The 27,274-nt window shown below is 33.6% G+C and overlaps 1 protein-coding gene across 13 annotated transcripts in view; it reads right to left on the bottom strand.

Annotated features, from left to right (window-relative positions):
• Positions 1-27,274, bottom strand: part of GPHN (gephyrin) — a 751,804-nt gene that overhangs the window by 332,781 nt on the left and 391,749 nt on the right. For 12 of the 13 annotated variants that reach the window (XM_031952740.1, XM_031952743.1, XM_031952746.1 and 9 more), the window contains one exon: positions 18,572-18,666. The exons of the other annotated variant lie outside the window; for it this stretch is intronic. In XM_031952740.1, coding sequence (XP_031808600.1) covers positions 18,572-18,666 — 95 coding nt within the window. The remainder of the gene's footprint in view (positions 1-18,571; positions 18,667-27,274) is intronic. 13 annotated transcript variants of the gene reach the window in all.

Here is a 27,274-nt window from a genome sequence, read left to right as displayed (position 1 = left end):
TTATTATCCTATGCCAGTGTATGAGCAGATTTCTAAGGCTGCAATAAAAGCTTGGAATTCTCTCCCTGGACAAAAAGATGGAAACAAAGCTTTCACAAAAATAGAGCAAGGTCCCAATGAACCTTTTGCAGATTTTGTGGAACATTTGCAAACAGCTGTAATCAGAACCATTGGAGATAATGCTGCTACAGAAATAATGACGAGACATCTGGAAAATGCCAATGAGATTTGCAAAAGAATTATGTGGGGACTAGACAAAGATGCTTCTTTAGAGGAGATCATAAGACGCTATGCCACAGTGGGCACAAATGCTTATTATCCCGAAACTATGATGAACATGGAAAGACAGGGTCCCTATTGGCAACGGAATTCTAGAGAAACTCGTCGATGTTTTCAGTGTGGAAAAGTTGGACATTTGAGGGCCCAATGCAGATATGGAGATAGAATGAGAAGACAGGGTGAGAGAAAACCCAAAACCCCATGCCCAAAATGCAACCGAGGCTTTCACTGGGCCTCTGAATGTAGATCGACTCCAAGAAATGAGGGACAAGGCCCAGCTCCTAAGTATCAATCAGGGCCCCAGGTGGGGCAAGATGGCAGTCGAGGATACACCCAGAGAGCCTTTAGAAATTCGATTAAGACTCAGAAAACTATAGATGCTATTAAATAAGATAAAAAAATCTCTCAAAAGATTTTGTCATGATTAGTCATGACATATACTATATGTCATGACTAATCATGACAAAATCTTTTTGCTACAAAGGACAAATCAAATGGAAATAAAATCTTCTTGTTGAGTATATAAATAAGTAAATAGACAATTTATTGAACTGGTGGTGTGTGTGTTTGTGTGAGACAGAAAATGCAGATGGACAATGAATAAGTTCATAATCGAAAAGGAAATGCTTTAAGAAGCAAAGGCCAATTAAAATATTTTTTAAAAACTTTAAGGAGTGTTTTCTGGGAAGATAAAAGAGTACATCAGAAAATTTGAAGTTCTCCAGATTTCCTTTACAAACAAAACAAAATCATGTCTTAGGGTGAACATAGATCAGTGAAAAACAAATAAGACTTGGGGCAGAACAGGGGTTCTTCTGGGAAAATCCAAGATCTGAAGAAGAATCCCCAGGGCTCTGGTTTAACTAGCAGAAACATCTACAGGCTAAATCAGCAGAAATAGTAAGCCAAGAGTCTGGGACTATCTGTGTTCAAAGGGTGTTTCAGCCCAAAGCACAGGAACTTTCATCACACAGATAGTATGAAAACTCGGGGATTATACAAGGATTATAAGGCCCAGATGTACTGCTGAGATACAGCTCTGGATGACAAGGAACCAACACACCAGTTAGAATCGGACAAGAGGAAGCCAATGAAGCTACGAGACCAAGAAATAACAAAACAAAATATAAAGAATAAAAGAAAACAAAATGTGAAACATAAGAATAACAACAGATCTGGAAAACTGATCAAAAAGAAAATTTAAGAATAACTGGACTATCTGAAAGATGTGACCAAAAAAAGGACCTTGGTCACAATAATGCAAGAAATAATCAAAGAAGACTATCCTGAAGTGAAAAAATATAAGGTGAAAGTAGAAATAGAAAAAAAAAATCCACTAATCATCATCTCAAAGATATCCTACAAGAAAAACACATAAAACTATTATTGCTAAATTTCGAAACCCTCAGATCAATGAGAAAATTCTATAAGAAATCCCCCTCCCCACCCCCCAAAAAAAACAAAAAACAAAAGCCCAATTCAAATATGCTGGAGCTACAATTAGAATCTTACAGGGTAGCTACAATAAAAGACTACAGGTACTAGAATAATATATTTTGACAATCTTAAGAACTAGGACTGCAGCCAAAAAATCATATCCAGGGTAACCATAATATTGGGGGGAGGGGGAGAAGGACATTCAATGAACTTGCAGATTTTCAGGACTTTGTCTCAATCAAATCCTAACTCATAAGAAAATTTAACATGTAAAAGTCAACATCAAAGATTAATTTCAAGGGACTCAATAAGGACAAATTGTTTTGTTTTTTACATAGAAATGTAAACCATATGGACCTCAGGAATTGGTTAGTTTAAAAGAAAGACTGGGAAAGAGTTGTGTATGATCTGATTCTTAAAAAGCAAAATTGTCTAGGAAAAGCTAAATAGAGTAATTATGCTATATGAATGAGGTGCAGAAGAACTGACACAAAGGCATTAGAGGGGAGAGGAGGGCTTGCAGTTTTGAAAACCTACTTATATCAGAAATGGGTTCAATAGAGAACAACACACACAAACACACACAAGAAATAAGGGGGGAGGGGGAAGGAGATAGGATAAATAGGATATGAAAGGGCATGACCTACTTATATCAGAAATGGGTTCAATAGAGAACAACACACACAAACACACACAAGAAATAAGGGGGGAGGGGGAAGGAGATAGGATAAATAGGATATGAAAGGGCATGAAAATTTATGGTAGTAGGAGAAGGATTAGTGGGAAAGGGATAAAGAGGGAGGTAAAGTGTAGCATAGTGATAAGGTGGGGACCAAAAAAGTATTAGATTAATGGGAGTGGTATGAGGGAGTGGTATGAGGAAGGAGGCAAAAGGTGAGGGGAAGAAGACAAGGGAAGGATCCAAGGATAGGGGGAAGTTAAGTGATAGAAAAGGCTAGTTTAAAGACTAAAATTAAAGCACAAGAGTTAGCAGGAATAGGAAATAAAAAAATACACACAAACACCACAAGCATCAGGAGTAGAATTAGAAAAAAACAGAACTACTAACTATTGATCTCAGACGAAGTTAAATTCAAAGATTCAATCAAGAAAGCTACATTGTTATGGGGCAGAACTCTGTATTTAAAACAAGGATTCTTACAAGGTGCTAATTCAGTGGAATTGATGAGACAATGGTTATCTAGTTTAGATCAATGGAGATCTAGTTTGTCTCTAGTTTAGAGAATGCTAAACCATTAATTAGCATGGTGATTAATAGTTCTCTAAGTTCAGTATAACTGATTTAATCTTACAATAAATAATGGTTTCCTAGTGATATAATGATTGGTTTATACTTAATGTAGAGAATATAAGCTGGGACTCAAAGCCAGATAAGAAAGAGGACTGGAGGCAGGAGCTCAAGCTCTCAGAGCCAAGGAGAGCCAGATTCATTCTTCCCATTTCATATCACTTTGGTGGCAGGTTCTCCTCCTTAGCTTCTCCACTGAAACCAAGACTCCAGAAGGCCTCTAAGAAAGCTAGCCCGGACCCCAGGAAAGGAGACAAGATTGTGAAGGAGATAATAAAGGATTTGGACTTTAATACCTGGCTACTCTTGTGGTGATTACTTTGCTGAAAAGAAGGCTGTTCCCAAGACCTCCAAAAACTAAACAAGAACACTACACTACATCATGTCAGTCATTTTAATATAGTTTTAGATACATGTCTACCATGTATAAATCCATATGTACATATGTGTACATATGTATGTCTGCATGTAGGTATATAAGAGTGAATATATCTGCATATGTATATATACCATGTGTAGCTATATTTTGCTTAGGAGAGGTAAGGGGGATAAAAGGAAAAAATATGTTTTTAAAAAATACAAAATAAGAAAAAAGTTTCATTGTTTTGGTTTTGCATTATAAACCTAAAGAAATCACTCCCACTTTGTTAGAAGAGTACTCCTATTTTGCAAGGGGTCTTTTGTAACAAAGTAAAATAATTAAATATAACTAATAACACTATGATTTCACCTGAAAGTTCATGCAACACTCCATATCTATAACATACTCTACTTCTTAAAAAAAAAACACAAAAAACTTTTTCTGCCTTTTAATTCATTAAACAAATTTCTTGTAACAAATATTTAATCAAGCTAAACAAATTCTCTCAATAGCTTTATAATTTGTATGAGTATACACACACACACACACACATACATATTCAATATACATATATATGTGTATGACTATTTCATGTTAATCCTAATTCAGTTGTATCTCTGTATGTTTCATCATTAGTCATCTGGAATCACGAATGTTCACTGTTATTGTTACTGTATAATATATGTCTGTGAATCTCAGAATAATAAAGTTTTTGAAGAATTCAAGTTATAAGTAAATGGTAATGGAGAGATACATGGTGAGCATTAAGAGTAGACTGTATAATATTAAGAAAAATTGTTTAAGTGAAGCAGTATAACAAATGTCATTAGAGTATCTCAAAAAAAGGAAGTGAATCCATATTTTCAAGACAGTGCTAACAGATGGTCAAACATCATGCTCTTTTGTGCTTCTCAATTAACTAAAGAAAAACTCACAATATAGCAGGTGGACTTCTCTGGAAGATTTATGGGAAGACAAGAGTTATCCAGCAAAAAGAAGACATCCATCTAGAACCCATCTAGGTTGTAATCTGTACTGTCTAATCAATGAGAGAATAAATCCACTTGGAAGTACTAAATGGTATAAAATGTTGTTCTACATTTAATCTTTGCCAAATTATTTTTCAGATTTTTCAAGAATCCCATTATTACAAATACAATTATTATGTAATACAGAGATGCTTCCCAAGTAATTTGTGTTTGAGAAATGAGGTCTTTATCAAAGAAACTTGCTATAAATTTTTCCCCCAGTTTCCCAGTTGCACTAGTTTTGTTTGTGCAAATACTTTCAATTTCATGTAATCAAAATTATTCACTTTATTGTTCAAGATCTTCTCTATTTCTTGCTTTATCATAAACTTTTCCTTTGTCTGTAGATTTGAGAGGTAGCTTTTCTATGCTTCCTTATTTTGCTTATATTACCCTTTATGTCTAAATCATATCCATTTTGACCTTATCGTGCCTTTGCTAAACACTTTTGCTTTTAGTTTATGCTTTATCTAATGCACAGATTTGCTCTTTTTCTTACCCAAGACCAGAGATGGGACATACATAGTGTGGTGATTAGAAGGCTTACCTTATTATCAAGTGAGATATGTGTTCAAGTCTTGCCTCTGAAACATGTGAGGTGTGTGGCCATAAACAAATCATTCAATCTCTTAGTGTTCTAGACAATTTACTAACAGGATAAATTACAATTTATCATTCTGCATTGGTGGGAGAAATTTCTATAACAGGTTCTTCCACGCCAATGAAAATACAGGTCTGAACCAAAACTAATAACATCAAGCTACAAGATTCTTTTTGATAAGATTTGTTCTGTAACATTTCAAATCCAGTTATATCAAATACATTTCATGATTACTCTCCCCCAATTATTTTCCTTGCTATTCTTAATTTTCCTCCCCATTAATCTGTATTTTAAAATTATTTTAGTTAATTATATAAAATATCTCCTTAACAATTAATTTGGGTAGTATAATTTTTTACTATAATTTAATCTCTTGATTATTTGAATGTCTTAAATTATAGCTTTCTTTTTAAAAAATTAAGCAAATTTTTTCAATTAGCAAATATGTTTTCATGCCATACCTCCCCATCTCCACTCCCCCACTTCCCGCCAAAGCAAAACAAAGCTTCTGCTAAAAACACATATAAATAAACAAAAGAAATTTCTATATTGGTCATGCCCAAACATATAATACATTGATACAAACATATATATTATAATACATACATACATACATACACAACACACATATGTACATATGGAAGTAAAAATCATTCTGCCATCTGCATCTTTTAGTCTCTAATAGAAGTAGGTAGCATGTTTCATTATAAATCCTGTGGAGTCATAATTGATCATGCTGCTGATCAATTATTTATCTTTACAATATCACTGCTATTATATGAATTGTTCTGTTTCTACTAACTAGTTCATACAAGCCTTCCCAGCTTTCTTTGAAACCATCCCATTCATCAATTCTTACAGCAGAATAGTTTATGATTAAATTTGTATGTCATCACTGTTTCTGCTGATGCCCTGCTGATAGCTCTCCACGCCCAGATTTCCAGTTTTTGTCATCTCAGAAAGATGTCTTTTAAAAAATTATTATTAAAGCTTTTTATTTACAAAACATATGCATGGATAATTTTTCAACATTGATCCTTGCAAAGCCTTTTGCTCCAAATTATCCCCTCTTCCCCCTCACCCTCTCCCCTAGATGGCAGGTAGTCCAATACATGTTAAATATGTTAAAATATATGTTAAATCCAATATATGTATACATATTTATACAATTATTTTGCTGCACAAGAAAAATCAGATCAAGAAGGAAGAAAAAAAACTGAACAAGAAAACAAAATGCAAGCAAACAACAACACTCTCGGTTCCCACGGTCCTCTCTCTGGGTGTAGGTGGTTCTCTTCATCAATGAACAAGCACTAGTTTGAATCTTTTCAATGTTGAAAAGAGCCATATCCATCAAAATTGGTCATTGTATAGTCTTGCTGTTGCTATGTATGATCTCCTGGTTCTGCTTATTTCACTTAGCATCACTTCATGTAAGTCTCTCTAGGCCTCTCAGAAAGACTTCTTAATACTTTTATACATTCTTAAGAATTTTGTTTTGCTTAGGACTAATTTCTTCTTTTATTACTTCTCTTTCTAAATCCCCCTTTTCTCTTCTTTCTCTTCTACTTCCTTTTTAAATGAAATGTATTTTCTGTATCCAACTTTTCTTCTTTGACAAATTCAGATAAGATTATTTCAAGTGTTAACCTTTCCTACACCATTTCCTTATACATACAAATGTCTACTTTCACACTCTCAGTTATATGAGATAGTATACTCTAACTTTTCTTTTTCTTCCTCTCCTAGTAATAAGATGCCCTTCTCATCTTCTCATCTCTTTCCATTCTTCTTTTTAGGTCAAGACATAATTGAATCCTGTTTAAGTCTTCTATTTTATCAGATTCCATTTATGACAATTGGGAAAGATAGCATTTAGAGGGGCCATATCTATATAAGAATGTGAACAGTTTATCCTTGTTTTGTCCTTTATTGTTGTTCATCCCTATTTACCTTTTCATGTTTTTGTTAATTTTTGTTTGAACTTCAAAGTTGCTACATAACTGTTCTTCCATATGGAATTCTTGGAATTCCTTTATTTCATTACAAATCCATTCCCCCCCTTGTTGGAGTATACTCAGTTTTGCTGAGTAAATCTAAATAGTTTGCTTTCCAGAATAACATATTCCAAATTCTATGACTTTTTACAATGGTGACTATTAGGGTAAGTATGAACTGGACATTGTACTTAGAACCTGACTTTGGCTCCCCAGTACTTCTGACTGTTTGCAATATTTTTTTCCCTTTTGACCTGTAAACTCTGGATTTAGTTTACAATATTCCTCTGTAGTCCTTTAATTTTATTTATACAAAATGATTTTAAAAAATCTTTTAAAACTCTTTATATTCAAGCTGTTTTTTTTTTCATTCAGGACTTACTTATCGACATTTTGGTGAAATTCTCTTCTGGGTTTTTGTCTTGAGTCCCTCTGTCATCATAATAGCTTTTCATGGCTTTTCATTTTTGTTTACTTATTTTAGCAGTCTATTTCCTGACTTTGGATTTGATGGTGGAGTTGTGTCTTTCTGTGTATTTCTGGAGGGAAGGTCTAGCTTGTTCTTATTGCTACTTTCTTGGAGTATTAAATATTATTCTAGGGTTTTAGGGACTTTGGCTAGAAACTTGCAAGCTTTCAGTGGTCACAATGTAGTGTGTGAGAGAGAGCAACTTGATTGTTCCTGCTTTGGTCTGACCTCTGCAAATTTCTGATCTATATGTAAGAACTGAGTTTGAATATGGTTGAAAATAGAATTCTGATAAATTCAGCTACTGTCAAAATTCTGGTGATTTACAGATATGACACTGCAAGCCTCCCTTTAGTCTGAGATTCTACCCTAGCTATTCCTCCCCAGGTTTCGGAATGAGGTAGAAGTTGGAGATGAAATCCTGTTCTGCTCCTGGGATCAGAGCCACAACGCTGTGTTTTCTAAACTTATTTTTCTTCTGGTAAACTGCCTAGAGCATGTGATTGCTCCTTATTTCTAAATAATACCCTTAGACACAGTCCTTTTCTCAGGACTTTTCTCAGTCTATCTCAATCTATGACGCAGGATATGGTGGTAAGCAACAAAGCTGTCAGTTGCACCAATTCCCACATGAGATCATGGTGCCCCATTATATGTCTGTGACCTGCTTCTTTTTGCACTGTTTGGTGCCAGATTCCATCCTTCTAACTGCTTACTGAGATTAATCTGTGCTAGAAAAATGATTCATTGATCTTTCTTTGGATTTCTCCATTAGGATTTGATCTGATAGGTATTTGAAATCTGTTTTGAGTTTTATTGGATGGAAGAAATAATTCTTCCTGTTATTTAGCCATTTTGGCTTTGCCTGAATAGCTTTGTAATTAATTAGGTCTTACTTTGTTTCTATAAAAATTATTTTGTAGTTCAATTCCTACATGTTTAGTGTACTTAGTTGTTTTCAAGCTGGAGTGATCAAAGAAATTATCTAGTCCAACCCTACCTTTTAAAGAAGGTAAAACTGGAATTCAGAAGGACTGGAAGTTGCTCAGGTCACACAGGGCAAGTTGGAGCTAGACTGTTCAGGGCCTTAAATACCAGCCTAAGAAGTTTGGATTTTAGTCTATATTCAACAAAGACCCTCTAAAAGTTTTTGAGCAGGCAAGTAATGTGGTCAGCCTATGCCTTGGAAGGATTATCTGACAGCTGTACATAAGATGAACTGAAGAAAGACATATAAAGAAGCTATTAAAATGTCCCTAACAAGAAGTGCCAAGGAACTGAAGTCAATAGTGGCTAAGTCAGTGGAGAGAGGAGAATTTGAGAGATGCTATTGGGTTAGTATTGATAAAAATCATCAACTAATTGGATATATCCAGATGCAGGAGAGGAAAGTTGAGGATGATTCCCAGTTTGCAAACCTGAGCAACTAGGAAAATGGTAGATAATTGACCAGAAATAGGGATGTCTGGAGGAAGAATGGATTTAGAGAAGATAATTAGTTATGTTTTGGATATGTTATGAATGATGCTGATGAGACATCAAGAGAAATTTGTAGCAGGCACTTAATGTGAAAGTAGAGTTTAAAGGAGATAATAGGGATAGATTATAAATATTTGGAAGTCTTAAACCAAGAGATTATAAGGAATTCATGGTAGTAAATGAGATGAGACCAGTGGAGAAAGTATATAGAGAAAAGAAAGTCTAGAAAGAGACTTTGGGGACTTTTAAGCAAAAGTGCTAGAAGATGAATGAGGAGAAATCTGTACATTATATACATACACATATATGTGTGTGGATATATATATATATATAAAGCCAGAAGAGACATAGGCTGGGTCTCATAATTTAAATAAATTCAGCTTATAAACTATATTCTTATTGAGGTTTTTGACTATAGTTTGATGTCTGAACCTCTGGTTTGTTCCTAATCTAGGTGATAAGGCTCACTTTTTTTTTTTTGGTTACAAAAAAATGTTCTGAAAAATGTCAAATCTCCACTTGAAATCACTTATGATATGAAAAATTTCACCTCCCTCCCCCAATCAAATTGTTTTCTTTCTGAGAGGACATATTTTCTGTGGCATATTCAGCTTTTTTCATCACTTTATATTTTTTTCAGAGTTTTCTCCTTCCCTTCCTACTGGTAAAACCATAAAACAGTGTTTTCTAAAGAAAAAAGACAAATACTTGTAATATAGTTCCTTTAAGGAAAGTCTAGCTTTCCTAGAATCCTGTCATTTATATCTTTTAAAAATAATTCCTTAAACCTGCTTATACATTTATAAAATGTATGTTTTATATACATATTTCATACATACATATATGTATGAAAATTTACTTTCTTTTCTCTGGCAACCTGAGTAAAACAAAGAAATGTTCTGTAGGTTGCTGTATCATCCATTGATGATTGGTTACTGTAATGGGCTGAGGCTTGAGTTGATGCACTGAGGTCCCAAGCACGTGAGGCTAAATAGTAATTGGACTATACTCTATTAATATACATGATTGGATAAAGAATGACCCCCGCCCACTCTCTGTGCAAGTCTTGATGTGTTGTATAGGATATGATGATTTTGGTGGGTGGAGGCAGAGAGACAGGAAGAGAAGCTGGGAGAGATTGACCTGGGTTCCATATTCCTAGCTCCTGGTTGGGTGGCTGCTGGTCTAGCTAGCTTGTTGACTTAGCTACACATATTGCTATTGCCCATTCTCTTCCACCTCCGATCTTTCTTCACTGAGAATAAAGACTGACGATTTTCCCCTAACCTGAATTCCTGACTCCGGCTAATTTTAAAATACGCGGTCTTCACAGGTTACATTAATATAAATTACCCAGCATGTGATTTAGAATACTGCTCAAAACTGTGCATATAATCAGATTTTAAAATTGAGTCATTTTTGATAGAGAGCAATTGTTTGACTGTTAGCAGTAATTCTTATATTTTCAACATCTAGTATGAAGAATTCAGGTAGTTATTGTAGCAAATTTGGAATAGCAATGACTTTATGGGTCAACACAAATTACAAAACATTTGACAATCTTGTAATTAAAAAGGAAGTACCAATAAAATAAAGATTTTTGTTGTATCCCATTTGAAAGAGTTTAGTTAATTTATTGCTTAGTACAAAGAACTTTGGATTTAAGAATCAGAAGATGTCAGTTCAAGTCTTATCTTTACTACTTGGGAAAATCAAACTCTCTCTAAGCATTACTTTCTGATCGCAAAAAGGGACTGCTCTTCTTTGTTCTTGAAGATGACCAAAAATGACACCACTATGTTAGAAATGAGTTATAGTGTGTCTGGTTGTGGCTGTTCAGACCAATATGAGCTCAGAAAGCTCTGCCACAAGTCGGATACAAATAGTCTATATAAACATTTGAGGTAGCGTCTCTAATTTTGCTTATTTTTCATTTTCTTGGCTAATTTAATTTTGCTTTGCTCTTACCGCATAGCATCTTCTCTGAAGAGGGCATGCTATGCTGGGCGGTCCTGTGCCATATCTCTCATGACATACAATCAATTCTAAAGTTCTTAAGAGAGTGTCCTTGTAGAAAAAAAGGGAATAATATTGTACTAAATACTTGCACATCATACTACTAGTTTTAGTACTATAAATACACTGATTTATTTTCACAAGCTAAGCAAGTATATAAAGCTTTTAAACAGGGATCAGATGCAGCAGCAAATATGATTTCCCAAGTGAATATAATCATACCATTTAAGGTAGTTAGGTCTGCTGCATATTCTGCCACCATGGATACAACTATTTAATAAGGGGAAGGGGAAAATGAAGTAAAAGGATGGAATGAAGGATTCTAGAACATCCATTTCACCAAATCCCCCTTAGCAGAGCTTGGAAAAGTATGCAGTGCTCAAGAAAGAAGAGAGAATAAGCACTTATTGTTACACACTTACTATGTTCAGGCACTGTGCTAAGGGCTTTAAAATATTTCATTTTATTATTATAACAACACTAGAAGGTAAGTGCTATCATAATCTTCATTTTATGGTTGAGAAACAGAAAGACTTCCTGACTTCAAATGCAACCCTATACATATCTATGCCTTTTAAATGCATCACAAGAGATCTTTTTTGATTCCCTCCAATGGATGACTGCAGGCCCAGAGCTCTTTTCATTGTGTTACTTAGTGTCACATAGTGGCCAAACAACACTGAAAACAGGATCCAATACATCTAAAAATCTGACATGCAAAATTTATATATATGTATAAATATACATATAGATATAAATACACATAAGATACAGTTAGGGCTGTAGATTTATAAATTTAAAGCCATCTTCATCTTCATCATCATTACTGACTTAGTGCTTTAAGGTTTGCAAAGTTCAATGTATTTGTTGTCTCATTTGATCCTCATAATGCTGTGCTAATATAATAGTTATTTTACGAGTGAGGACATTGAGATTGACAGAGAATAAATGACTCGCCAAGGTAAGGACTAGATGAGGCAGGGATCAAAATCAGATCTTTCTGACATCAAAATCTAGAGCTTTAGCTAATAACTTTTAGCTATTTCAGAAAGAACTTGGAAGTCATCATCTAATACAAATTACTCATTTTAGTAGAAACTGAAGCCTAGAGAAATTTAATAATTCGTCCAAGCTTGAACAGATAGTAAGTTGCAGATCTTGGATCTGAACTATGGTCCTCTGATTCCAAGTTCAGTGCTTTTTTCCACTCTGCTTTGATGATTTCCTGCTGTCCTGATTCATCATGAAATCCTTATAATATGGAGCCCTCAGAAGAAGAAAAAGAAACTTTTGATAATTCTCTAAGGGAGAACAACCATAAAGTCAAGACCAAAACAATTTAAAAATTATTCTACAATTTTTTATATCTTAAAGAGCCTTTGAAAATATAGCCTATATTTAGAGGGAAGTGTTTTCTCTGTAGCAATGTAATCTATGATCCACTTGACTTCTGTAACTATGTGTATCCAAAAGGGGGAAAAAATTCTCTTTATTCTTATTAAGAATAGATTTCCAATTTTTCTCTAATCAAAGTTATATGGAATGGCATTTTCTATGATAGCCCAATTCAACCCACTCACCATTTTTCTTCCATCCACTAAACAGCACCAGCAAAAATACCATTCTGTTGGTTTCTCTGGGTTCACTAGAGACAGAAAACATTTCCCCAGATATATAGTATGTTTTCATTCTGGCTTCACAGTTATCCTTCCTCCCCTAGTTGTTCTTTTTGTATAGGATATAACTTCATTATTGCTCATTTATACTGTTTTTAATCCTGTGATCAAAAATATCTTTATAGTAATATTTTTCATCATGTCTTAGTAATATACTCCTAGGAAGGAGAAATTATGTCCGTATGGTTTTCTTTGCATTTTGAAATTATGCCTGTACTGTGCTTGGGCTAGTACTACCAGCATTTAGGTTCTTGATCTATTCTTTCTGATAGAGAACAGATACACCCAAAAAACTTAATTTTCTCTAAGAGTCAAGATAATGCCCTCCCTGTGGAGGAAAATTATTAATTATCACTGAGTGACAAGGAGCAGAGATTGGTCTTTAGGGAATATCCTTTTCATATTTTCACTTAAGTGATACCTGTTCCAATCTGTATCTAAATGCTGCAAAAGGATACAAGCTAGAGAGAGAGAAAATTAGGGTAGGAAATGCTCCAGATTCAGCGAGGAACAAAATTCTATTCTCTTCAGGAGGTATCAGTAAACTGGAGAGCAAGGTATGACAGGGAAGAATTGCTAAGGAGTCATATTTGTGATAAATCACTAAGAAGAAAAGGGCTCTGGTCTTGTGGTTTTCTAGAGCCAATCTCAACTATTTCTGGAATTGGTTTTGAGTGACCCCATTTGGCCCTTTATATTTTTTCCTCGGCAAAGGAGTTGCATTGGTCTCAAGATTTTTGCCCCCTTGGTTGTTTTCATATACCTTGGAAAAGTAGCTCAGATCTTCATTACCTAGTTTCAACTAACTTCCATTGCTCGGGGATGGTTTGGAAAACTCCTTTTGGGTTTGGGGGAACCAAGAGGAGGTATTATTAGAAACATTTTGCTTTCCAATAGCATGGGGGAAGGGAAACTATCTGTATATAATTATAGTAGATGCATATTAATTTAGAAGAAAGGGAATTCCCTAGCTAACCTGATGTTAATTCTGAGTCACTAGATAGGATATGTGAGGGAGAATCTCTAAGGAAGAAGGGAGTAGCAGGTCCACATATGCTTTGAAAAGGGCAAAGATTTTGTATCATTCCTTTAATGTGGCTTTCAGGGAAACAGAATATTTTGGTGGGTAAACCAGGGAATACTGAGCTGGTAGAAAAATTGAGAGATATCCTAGGACACTTTATTTTAGATGACCTAAAGTATGCTAAATTACTGACTATAACAGAAGTGGTATTACTTATGTTATAGGCACACTTCTGGTGCTGCTTCTGTTTCTCATCACTACATTAAATCAAGAGAAAACTCTGATTGTCCTGGAGGCATCATCATCTATGCTGTGTTCCTGATATTCCTGGTACTGTTCTGGCTCATCAGCACATCATTGCTACCTTACATTAAGAGTCCTATAACATCATCTAATCTATGGACTGGGCCATTAAGATCTGAGATTTAGAACTTTGGCAAGATTAGAAGGGAAGAAATAAACTGGGAAAACATTTTTACAGGTAAAGGTTCTGATAAAGGTCTCATTTCCAAAATATATAGAGAATTGACTCTAACTTATAAGAACCAAGCCATTCTCCAATTGATAAATGGTCAAAGGATATGAACAGACAATTCTCAGATGAAGAAATTGAAACTATTTCTAGCCATATGAAAAGATGCTCCAAGTCATTATTAATCAGAGAAATGCAGATTAAGACAACTCTGAGATACCACTACACACCTGTCAAATTGGCTAAAATGACAGGGAAAGATAATGCAGAATGTTGGAGGGGATGTGGGAAACCGGGACACTAATATATTGTTGGTGGAATTGTGAACACATCCAGCCATTCTGGAGAGCAATTTGGAACTATGCTCAAAAAGTATTCAAAGTATACATACCCTTTGATCCAGCAGCGTTTCTACTGGGCTCATATCCCAAAGAAATCTTAAAGATGGGAAAGGGACCTGTGTGTACATGAATGTTTGTGGCAGGTCTCTTTGTAGTGGCCAGAAATTGGAAACTGAGTGGATGCCCATCAATTGGAGAATGGCCGAATAAATTGTGGTATATGAATATTATGGAATATTATTATGGAACTCTGGGAGATGACTATGAACCATTACATAGAATTCCCAATCCCTATATTTTGTCTGCCTGCATTTTTGATTTCCTTCACAGGCTAATAGTACACTATTTCAAAGTCCAATTCTTTTTCTACAGCAAAATAACTGTTAGGATATGTATACTTATATTGTATTTAATTTATACTTTAACATATTTAACATGTATTGGTCAATCTGCCATTTGGGGGAGGGGATGGGGGGAAGGAGGGGAAAAATTGGAACAAAAGGTTTGGCAATTGTCAGTGCTGTAAAATTACCCATGCATATAACTTGTAAATAAAAAGCTATTAAAAAAAAAAAAAAAGGAAAGGAAAGGAAATGAGGCAGAATGAACTATTTTATTTAAAAAATTTTTATGAACTTAACATCAATATGAACATGTATATATGCTATCAAAATAAATAACATGTAAACGCTTTACAAATTTTAAAGTGCTATTATTACGGATGTTTTCATATAGAAAGAATAGAAAAAGGAAAATATTAATGAAATGTGAATATATAATATAATGAATATGAATACCCTTGGTTTTCTTTTAAGTAAGAACAGAGGTTTTTAATATTTGTGTGTGTGTCATGGTTGACTTTGGCAGATTAGTAAAGTCTATGCATCCTTTTTCAGCAAAATGTTTTAAATGAATAAAACATAATACATAGGATTACAAAGGATACCAATGATATTGAAATACAATTATTATTATTATTATTAAAAATGTTCATGGATCCCAGGACAAAAACCCTTATTGAATCTTATTAAATTTAACACAGTAGTACCAAAAAAAAAAAAAAAAAAAAAAAAAAAAAAAAGAACTTTGGGATTTGGAGTTTTTTGGTCTTCCTCCATGTTTTTTTCCCTTTCCATTTCTTTTTTGGTGACTTTTAGGGAAGTGTTTTTTATTCTTTTTCCTCCCTACTCTGGTAAGATTGTCCAGTAAAATCCCAGATAAAATTTAAAGATAGAAGGTCCTTAAGTCTTTGCCACCAGAGGGGACTATGTTCCCTTCAACAGGGATTATTAGTTTTCTTAAAAGGCAATAAAGCCATCCCTGGGACTTGAATGGATTCTGCCTCCCTTGAGACTCCCTTCCTAATCCTAATCCTAAAAGCACTCGAAAATCTCATCTACAAGAAGTCAGCCTCCAGAAGGATTTCTAAAAACCACAGAAGTCATCACATTCTTCATCATATCTTGCTCTGATGACCACTTGTATTTTCATATGGAGAAGAATGGAAGGATACATTCAGAGGACTTAAGTGATACTGTATTCTTATTGCATATCCCTGATGTGTCAGGACAAGATGAACCTCCTTTTGTTAACTATTTAATGACTCGGAGAGTCTCATTTTATCCTAACACTGAACCTAAATAGGAGACTGGTGTCAAGCTGGTCTCTATTATCCAGTCATATAAATATTATGTGGTAGAGTTAGAACTTGAACTTAGGTATTTCCGACCCTAACTAAAGTCAGTTCTCTATCCATTATACTGTGCTAAATACATATATTTATAATGTATTTGTATACACATATGTTTGTATATCCATATCTATATATGACTTATATAACCATACATATGGTTAGGTGGTGAAGTGGATAGAGTTTCAGATATGGATTTCAAATCTTGCCTCAGACGCTTATTAGTTGTATGATTCTGGGCAAGTTACTTAACCATGTTTACCTCAGTTTCTTCATCAGTAAGATAAGGTAGAAGGGGAAATGACTCCTGTATTTCTTCCAAGAAAACCCCAAATGGAGTCATGAAGAGTTAGTAATGACTGAAAATAATTGAATAACAATAACAACAAGAGAGAGAGAAAGGAAACAGAGCTTGACTCAGAATTAGGAAGATCTGGATTCAAGGCCGCCCTTTGACATATTAGTTACCTAATATTCTGGGCAAATCCCTTAACCTTCTGGTGCCTCGGGCAATTCCCTAAGATAATAACCAGCACATCTGCACTGCCAGAGAAAGTCAGATGCACTAACTAAAGAGATTAATATGAATATATATGGAACTAATTAAACAAATTAAGTTTTAAAAGACTTATAATTGTTTTATGTGACATTCCTTTTTGTTCTTTTTTTAATACAGAAATGCTCATTTGTATTTGTAAAGTTCAGAATAATAAATGAAAAAAAAAAGAAGACAAGTAGCAGAAGATGAAGCGAAGATTAAGTAACAAATAATAAACATAAAAACTTAGGCAGTGTCCTGCAATAGTGTTAAGAATGTTAAAGATTTCCTGGAAACAAATGTTAAGGATATCAAAAAGGAATTTTTAAAAAAGTTATATTAGAACTAAGAGGAAGATCAGAGAAGGAATAAGCCCATTGGACACAGAGAGCAATGATAACAAATAATGGAGAAATGATTATTAATAATCAATATCTTAAAGAGATTCAGAGGGAATTACCCATGGAATTATGGAATATTATTATGGAACTCTGGGAGATGACTATGAACCATTACATAGAATTCCCAATACCTATATTTTGTCTGCCTGCATTTTTGGCAATACTTGGAATTGTATTCCAAACTTGGAATTGTATTCCAAACTTGGAACAAAGTTCTGCTTCCAAAGTCCTGACTTTAAGTTCAGTTTTATTGTAGGACATTACAATAATGAGATTGCATTAACTTTTTAAAATTTGGTCAGACCCCACCCAAACTTTCAAGGAATTTAATCTAGACCAGGAGACCCTACTGTGTTCTATTCCAGTGAGGGTGGGGACAGAATCTTTTAGTCTATATAGTCCAAAGCTGGGGGTGGTCTGGGGATAGCTGAGCATAGTCTAAATAGAAATAATAGACCCCACTAATCACCTACTGTTTCCAAGGGTATTTAAACTGAGCTCTGCTGCCATGATGGTCTTTGGTTTGAAAGAGACAAAGAACTATCCTTTTATTAGTAATATGCTGGGCTAATTAACAAAATGATTAATTTACCCAGAAACTATGTCTCTTGAACCTTTTAAAATGTCACAATGGAGAGAACTACGCAAATATAATTTAGCTTTTTTTCCTCTATCTAGAATGACTTTTGCAATCAAAGGGTTTTAAAATATCCTTAATAGATAATCTGAAATCCAAGAAAAGTGAAATCCCATCCCCATTGTGAAAATGAATTAGTTAATGACTTCACTAACCACCTTGATCTGATCAAACTCCTCTATTAACCAGAAAAGGATAGACTGACCTGGGAATCAGAATCAGATAAGCAAGAAGCAAACTGAGCATTCCTTAAGCTGAACATATCAGCAATCCCTTGTTGAACTCAGAATTCCCTCTCTGCTGTGCTACAAAAAACAACTCAGATTAGTTCATATCCATCCCCATTCCTATGACAAAATCTAATAAGGCTCCAATACAACCTCTAAGGTCCAATCCTCACTCTTCCCTCATCTGTAATTAAAAAAAAAATAGCTGTAGCCAATTAGGTCTTGACTTTGTCCACATCTAGAGTATCAATGACCCAAATCTGAAAAATCTGTGAAGAGGAGAACTAACTGTAACCACATCAGAGGCAACAAGCAGTCTTTTCATTTCCACTGGCCCTGACTAGATGTGCAATTGTGGGAATCACAATAAAAACAAATAGAACCAAGGGCATATGTCTAGCATTATATTTGTGCCAAGATGATCACTGTTTGGCTATAGAGCAGATCTGAAGAGGAATCAATCATCTTACTCACCTGGACAGATCTGGGTGTAGTGCTTGCTTGTTGCCTAAATTCTATGAACTAATCTTTTGCCACCCAATAATAGATGGAAATTGTAATCTTTGCAACATGTTAATTACTTTCTTACCTAGATAGCATGCCCAGAGGTGTAACATTAAGTGATCCCATCAGCATTGCAAGGGCCATCCCTGGAGCTTCCCGTTCTATTACTTCTTTTGTAGCCTGTAATTAAAGATTAAACAGCACACTGAGTGAGATTAACTAAACTGGGGGAATGGGGGAGGTAAGAGAGGGGAGAATGAAACTCATTTGAAAATTAAAACCTAACTCCTTCCCAAAACATTTGTATTTTTTGAAAAAAGTATCATTTGTTCAATGTCTAACTGTCTATGGCAGGGATATGAAAAATACAGTGAGCAAGATTACTAGCACAGAGACTACTTCCCTGTCAGGCCTTTTCTCTATAATAAAAAAATTACTTTCTTCTAAATCTAATTTTTAAAAAAATAACCTAAAAATTCCAAAGAATAACTCAAAATAATGTAATGAATCTGAGCATATCAAAAGCTTTCTAAAAAAATTAATTTAATTTAAAGACCAGCATCAAACATATTCAGATTTTCAGAAGGCCAGAAATCTGGGATTCTTAGATTGTTTTCCTAAAGGGATAAGGCCTGAATTTGATTTCAAATGATATGGAGAAATCTCAGATAAGGAAACTCCCTTTACCAATGTAAATTAGTCCCTTTTTTTCAACTTATAATCTTAAAAAGCTGACTTAGAGCACTTGCTTGGAATAGTATCATACAATAAGTGTACACATTAAGAGATGGAACATGAATTCAGGTCTTCTTGGCTCTTTATCCATTATGTAATGGCAGCTTATCATGTGTAAAATAATTTTAAAAAGCAAGCATAGACTCAACTCAGAGGTTTTTTGAGGTCCTTTGATTATTTACTGATAGGGCTCAAAAAGATATGAAAAAGTAATCTAGAGTGAGTGTCATTCTGGGGTCCATAACTGCCCAGTACAACCTGGATGATATTAAAATGTAATAGAAATGTTAACAAAATAAATAAAAATAGAATAAAATATAGATAATGTCAATGTCCATTGTCCAAGTCAATTTGCAGTCTGTAGGAATACATTTCTAACTTGATATCACTGATCTAGACCATTTCCTTTGTTATAGTAGAAGAAAAATTCTAAAATTTACCTTTCTCCATATTCTTCAACATGGTATCGGATGCATACAGAAAAGCATTTTTAAATGCTTACCATGTACCAGATACTGTGCTAAATGATGGGGATACAAAGAAAGGCAAAAACTCAAAATTCCCAGCCTTCAGTGAGATCTTATGATCTCCTCTAAAGGAGCATCCTTGTGTAGTCCTAGTATAATTTTTCTACAATGAGACAATATGTAAATAAAAAAGTACACATACAATATAAGCCAAGTATAGAAAAGAAGTCTCAGCTAGAGAGAAGTAGGAGGACCTATAGGAGGCCACATCTGAGAAGTCTTGAAAGAAGTTAGGGATGTCAAGAGTGGAAATGAGGAGCTAGCACATTCCAGATACGGGACACAATCAATGAAAAGGAAAATGAAAATAAGAGATGAGAATTTCTATGTGAGCAACTGGAATGCAGAGTGCTTGTAGCAAAGTTAAGCATGAGAATGCTAGAAATGTAGAAAGAGGTCAGAATGTGAGGAGACTTATTAATTGACAAAGAGAAAACTTTAGGAAAACTATTGTCAGCTATGTGGAGGAGAGATTGCAGAGAGGAGAGACTTGGAGCAGGGTGACCAAATAGAGGGCCATAGGAAATGAATTGGTGAGAGTGGATGGCTAAATTAAAGTGAAATGTGATAGAGGTAGAAATGACAAATTTGGTAAGTTTAGGATGATTTAGACATGATTTAGTCTGACCTCGTAGTCCTACTAGAAATGAGAAGGAAAAAATATAGAAAACAAACCTACAAAATAGAGAATTTCACTAGATAATCAATTAACAAGCATTTATTAAGTGCCTACTATATGCTAGGCAGGGTACAGAAATACAATAAATGAAACAATTTCTTTTTGCAAGGAGTTTACCTTCTAATGGGGAAAAGAAAGAAAAGGAAAGGAACTGGACAAATTGTGGTAGAAGTCAAAAAGAATGTCATATTTCTGCAGTGGGGATGGAGAGATTGGTCCCAAATCTGGTCCCAAATCACACACTCAGATTCAGGTTAAGTTCTTTGGCAAAACAATTGAAATATATCATTTGTTTTATATAAAACAGAAAATGAAGTTAATTTATAACTTAATAGGCAATAAAATGAGTTAGGGACAGCAATGTTCTTTATAACTCTAAAACTAGAATACATGATCTATGAATTATGATTGCTGGTTCGTTAATTCATATGATTTTCATATCATATGTGGTAGAATACTGGAATCAGGATGAATAGTTGAAAGAGATCTCAGGTCCATTCAGTCCAACTCCTTGCATTATAGCTGAGGGCACAAGAGGTTCAGTGATTTGCCAAAATTAATAAAGACAACAGCAAGGATTTAAAGTCAGGTCCTTGGACTCCCAATCTAGCACCTCTCTAGTGTACCTTTCTGTCTCCTACCATCACTATGCAAATATGACTTGAGTTCATGCATCAATTCTGAAATTTTCTACCGTCATGGGTAATTCACACACCACTATGAACCTCAGTTTAGTTCTCTAGAAGGAGGGATAATGAAACCTATACTTTATACCTTTACTGATATAATGAAAGTACTGGATTACTGTTAATTAAATTAACAATCATTATAATTTAACTTTTCAAACTCTAATATAATATAGGCTAATGCAATACTAAGTAAAATCAAAAGTTTCAAAATAAAATAGACTAGAATAAAAACTAACTCAGCCCCAGAATGTAACATCTTTAGGGAAAGAGGATAATTTTAAGAAGAGGTTATATGTAGAAAGGTGTAGGAAGTAAGTATAGGGAGTCAGTAATCAAGGGAATTCCTTAATTCTTTTTGATTTTTTAGAGAAGATAGGTGGTATCTTTAATTGTGGGAATAAATTACTTTTATTTCAATGTACAAAGTTGTTGATATTAATTTATTACTTAGCTCATCCTCCCTATTTCGCAAATCTAACCAATCTGGTATGGTTCTAATGAAAATTACAGAAGCCATGAAGGCAGTATTAAAATTTTCAAGATACACTTACTGTAAGACATACATAATTAAAATGATTTTTCCAGGGCCACAGTCAGGATAGTCAGTGGCAGTCAGGATAGCAGGATATTCCTGGTCCCTAACTTTTTTTCCCCTTAAAGAACACCATCTCTCAGACTACTCTTAGTTGTATTTTAGAATCAATGGGATAGTTTTATTTTAATAAAAAGTAAAAAAACAAAACAAAAAACAACAACATACACCTGGGAAGTTAGAAGACTTTGACAACAGTGAAGATAGAAGGGAGAATTAAAAGTTTCATTATATACTACCTTGATAAATCCCCAAATATGGTATATAACATGTTCTTCCATCCCTATTCTACTTAATGACTTCTGGCTTCTTATAAATCACTTAAAATTTCATCTCTTCCTATAAGCCTCCCAAACTTTCTTAAAGTTAGTACCTGCCTTTTATTACTAATATTCTAATTATCCTGTATAAGGCTTGCTTTGTATATATTTGCATGCTATCTCCCTCATTAGATTGAAAGGTCCTTGAGAATGGAGACTATTTTTTGCCTCTTTTTATATCCCCAGTTGTTTATAGTATAGTATAGTATAGTATAGTATAGTATAGTATAGTATAGTATAGTATAGTATAGTATAGTATAGTATAGTAGATGTTTTATAAATGTTTACTGAATTGAACATGGTATGGCTTATGATAAAATTAAATAAACTAACCAGAGAACTTCAGGTAAGAGGATATACCTAACCCAAGCTTCTTAAGGAATCTAATCAGTCAGATAATAGAAACAGATCTAATATGAAATTTTAGGAAGTTAAATGAAAATTTGAGAGAAGGTAAGGAGAATTAGGGAAGGAAAGGAAGGGGAATTAGGATCAATTTTGGATCTTTTAAATAAATAATAGAAAAAGTGACTATGTAAAGAGTATGTAAACTTATGTATATTATTATTTTTTTTCTTTTTAAATAGTTTCTTATTTTCAAAATATATAAAAAGATAGTTTTCAGTGTTTACTGTTGTAAAACCTTGTGTTCCAAATTTTTTCTCTCCCTTGCTCCCCACCACTCCCCTAGACTTCAAGCAATCCAACATATGTTAAATGTGTGCAATTCTTCTATACATATTTTCACATTATCATGCTGTACAAGAAAAACCAGATCAAAAAGGGAAAAAAATGGGAAAGAAAAAAAAGCAAGCAAAGAACAACAAAAAAGATGAAAATACTATGTTGTGATCCACATTCAATCTTCACAATCCTTTTTTTTTGGATGCAGATGGCTCTCTCCATTTATGTATATTATTATTGAGACAAACCCTCAAATTTATTTTATGATTACACTGCAATAGGCAAGACATGACCATTCTAGCCTTAAAGAATTTAGGCCTATCAAAAGGGAGAAAAGTTTTAATGAGGAAATAAATAAATCTATCTGGACTTAATAAGTAATGCATTTAGCTGGGAGTCAGGAAGATTAGGATAAATCCTCCCTCTCACATATACTAGATTTATTTCTTACACAGAAATATTTGAATGGGAAAACTGATATCATGTTAAGGGGGCAAATCATTTAAACTCTCAGCTCCTCTCTCATCTTCATAAACCAACTCTCTAAGACAATCATTTACTGATAAGTTGCTGATTTAGAATGGGAGCTCTGTGGATGAAATCACTAGCCCAGATCTCTCCCCCATTCTCCTCCATTGGGGAGACAAGGAGGCATTCATTGCAGTACCAAATTTGTTAATGAGTTAGAAAACACTGAAAAGGTTATATAAAGGTTTCTACTCATGGCCACCTGTATTTTATTTGTATTTTATGTAACACCCTCAAATACCAACGCATACAAATGCTTCCTGGTACTTATACTACCTCAGCAGAAAAGTTAGAAAGCAGACGACATCATACCATTTATACCAAGCATACATGTCTTAAAAGATATGAAAGATAATATATGGTGCAGAGAAAGGGCAGAGATTCATTTTTTCAAATTTTAATTTAATTTATTATTATTATTATTTTTTTTGCTGAAGCAATTGGGGTTGTGACTTGCCCAGGGTCACACAGCCAGGTAGTGTTAAATGTCTGAGGATAGATTTGAACTTAGGTTCTCCTGACTTCAGGGCTCGTGCTCAGAGATTAATTTTTTAATTATTATTGCATTCTGCAAAAACCTTCCAAATTAAACTTCTTAAAGTCAATCAGCTATTGAGGTAATACAGAATTCTTCATTTTTATCCAGCCATACTTTAGGGAGATTACCTAATTCATTCTGGAACTCCATGAAGAATTTGTGAATTTAGGTATAACCGACATATTCTATAACATAAAAAGAAAACATATCACTTAGTATGGCAATGTGTCATCAATACCTTACTGAGAGAAGATAAGCAGAGAGCCATACAAAACTGTAGAGAGAAGAACTGATCTTTACCTGCTCCCAATTTTTAAAAAACATTACTTAAAATTTTTAGTTCCAAATTCTATCCTTCTCTCCCTTGCTCCCCACCTCTCTCCCTAAGCAATCAGATATAGGCAATACATGTGCAATTATGTAAAACATTTCCATATTAGTAATTTTAAACAAAAAGAATCAAATAAAAGGAAAAAAAGAAAAAATAGCATGCTTTAGTCTGGAATTCAATCAACATTAGTTCTTTTCCTGGAGGTGGATAGTATGCTTCATATTATTTTTTGAGATTGTCTTGGATCATTGGATTGCTGAGAATAGCTAAGTTATTCACAGTTCATCAAATAATATTACTATTATTGTGCATAACATTCTCCTGGTTTTTCATATATTTCATTATAATCATATACTATAACTTGTTTAGACATTGTTTTGATTTCCAATTCTTAGCTACCACAAAAAGAACTGTTATAAATGTTTTTGTACAAATAGATAATTTTTCCTTTTTTTTTTTTGGTAATGGATCTAGCAATGGTATTGCTGGATTGAAGACTACAGTTTTATAAACCTTTGGACATGATTCCAAATTGCTCTCCAGATTGACTGGATCAATGCACAACCAACAGGGCATTAGTGTCCCCATTTTTCCACATCCTCTTGAACACCCAACATTTTCATTTTTTCTCATGTTAGACACTTTAATAAGTGTGGGGTGATACCTCAGAGTTGTTTTAACCTATATTTCTCTGATCAACAGTGATTTAGAGCATTTTTTTTCATATGACTATAGGTAGTTTTGCTTTTTTCTGAAAACTGCCTGATCATGTCCTTTAACTATTTATCAATTGGCAAATGAGTTGCATTTTTTATAAATTTGACTCAGTTCTCTATATAATTGACAAATGAGGTCTTTGTCAGAGATTCTATTTCAAAATCCCTAATATATATATATATATATATAGTTATGGTCATGCAATTTGTATGTAGTTTCCTAATATATGAAAAAATATATATATCCCCCTGCTCTCAGTTTTATGTTTTCTTTATAACTGTAATTTCATCATTTTATTTTGTGCAAAACCACTTTATTTTTATATAAGCAAAATTTTTTCATATTTTGTAATACTCTTTATTTTCTTTAATCCTAAACTCTTCCCTTATCCATATATCTAACAGATAAATTATTCCATATTCTCTTAATTTTATGGTGTCACTATGTGTAAATTATGTACCAATTTTAATTTATCTTTGTAAATAATATGACATTGATCTATACTTAATTTCTGTCATATTGTTACTGTCACATTGTTTTCTAGTTTTCCTATCCAATTTTGTCAAATAATGAGTTTCTATTCCAAAAGCTTGATTCTTTGGGTTTTTCATATATTAGGTTATGGTCATACAATCTGTACCTCATCTATTCCCTTGATCTGCCACTCTATTTCTTAACCAGTATAAGATTGTTTTGATTATTATCACTTGATAATACAGTTTGAGACCTGGTATGGCTAAACCACTTTGATTTTATTGATTCCATTGATATCCTTGAGCTTTTTATTTTCCAAAAGACTTTTGTTATTATTTTTTCTAGTTCTATAAAATAATTGATAGTTTGATTGGCATGGCACTCAATAAATGGATTAATTTTGGTGGAATTATCTTTTTTATTATATTTATTGTTACATTGTTAGTGAAATTGTGAACTGATCTAACCATTCTGGAGAACAATTTGGAACTATGCCCAAAGGGCTATTAGAGGAACCACTGCTAAGTGAAGTAAGTAGAACCAAAAGAACATTATACATAGTAACAAGATTATGATAAACTCAGATGGACTTGGCTCTTTTCAACAATGAGGTGATTCAGGCCAATTCCAGTGGACTTATGTTGGAGAGAGCCATCTGCATCCAGAAGGATTGAGGGGACCAAATGTGGATCACAACATGGTATTTTCAAACCTTTTTTGTTGTTTGCTTTCTTTTTTTTTCCCTTTCTTATTTTTTTTTTCCTTTTTGAGCTGATTTTTCTTGTGCAGCAAGATAAATATGGAAATATATATAGAAGAATTGGATATGTTTAACATATATTGGATTGCTTGCTGTCTAGGAAAAAGGTTGGGGAAAGCGGAGAAAGGAATTTGGAAGACAGGTTTTTTTTTTGCAAGAGTGAATGCTGAAAACTATCTTTGCATGTTTTTTGAAAATAAAAAGCTAATTTTTAAAAAAGTGTAGTTTTTTCTTTTCCTTGTCTATCCTAATTTCTTCAGTTTCTTTTCTTCTTTCATTGCTGTATCTAACATTTTTACTAGAATATTAAATAATAGAGGTTATAATGGGTATCCTTGTTTCATCTTGATCTTATGAGGAAGGCTTTTAGCTTTTCCCCATTATAGAGAATCCTTCCTGATAATTTTAGATACTTCTTATCATTTTAAGAGCTATTCTTCTGCTCTTCAGTTTTTTTTTTTAATACGAATGCATCTTGTATTTTCTCAGACTTTTTCTGCATCTGAGATAATCATATGATTTCTGTTGGTTTTCTTATTGTTATATTCAGCTATGATGAAAGTTTTTCTAATATTGAACTCATGCTGTATTCCTGATATCAATCTTACTTATTCATAGTATATGATCCTTGCGATATACTGCTGTAATGTCTTTCTTTGCTAGTCTTTTATTTAAAATTTTTGTATCAATATTCATTAGAGAAATAGGTTTCTAATTTTTTTTTTCCTGTTTTAGCTCTTCCTACTTTGGATAACAGCACCAAATTTATGTCACAAAAGGAGTTTGATAAAATTCCTTTGCCTATTTTTTTCAAATAGTTTATACAGTACTAAAATTAATTGTTCTTTAAATGTTTGGCAGAATTTGTGAATCCATCTGGTCCTTTTTTTCTATTTTATTGATGTAAGCAATTAGAGAAATAAAATTTAAAATTTTGCTTGCATCCCATAAATTCTGGCATGTTGTTTCATTGTAGTCATTTTCTTCAATGAAATTATCAATTGTTTCTATGATTTGCTTATTGACCCATTTGATTTGGGAAGTATATTACTTAATTTCCAATCAATTTTAACCTCTCTTTCCATTGTCCATTACTTTATATATTTTTTATTGCTTTATGATCTGAAAAGGATGCATTATTTTAAAGGATGCATATTATTTTAAAAAACAAAGTACAGAGGAAAGTATGCAGGGCGTGATTTCAGGCAAAATCT

Source organism: Sarcophilus harrisii, chromosome 2 (assembly GCF_902635505.1).
Source record: "Sarcophilus harrisii chromosome 2, mSarHar1.11, whole genome shotgun sequence".
Lineage (NCBI taxonomy): Eukaryota > Metazoa > Chordata > Mammalia > Dasyuromorphia > Dasyuridae > Sarcophilus > Sarcophilus harrisii.
The sequence above is the reverse complement of the archived record's forward strand: the minus strand, read 5'-3'. Positions and strand labels throughout refer to the sequence as shown.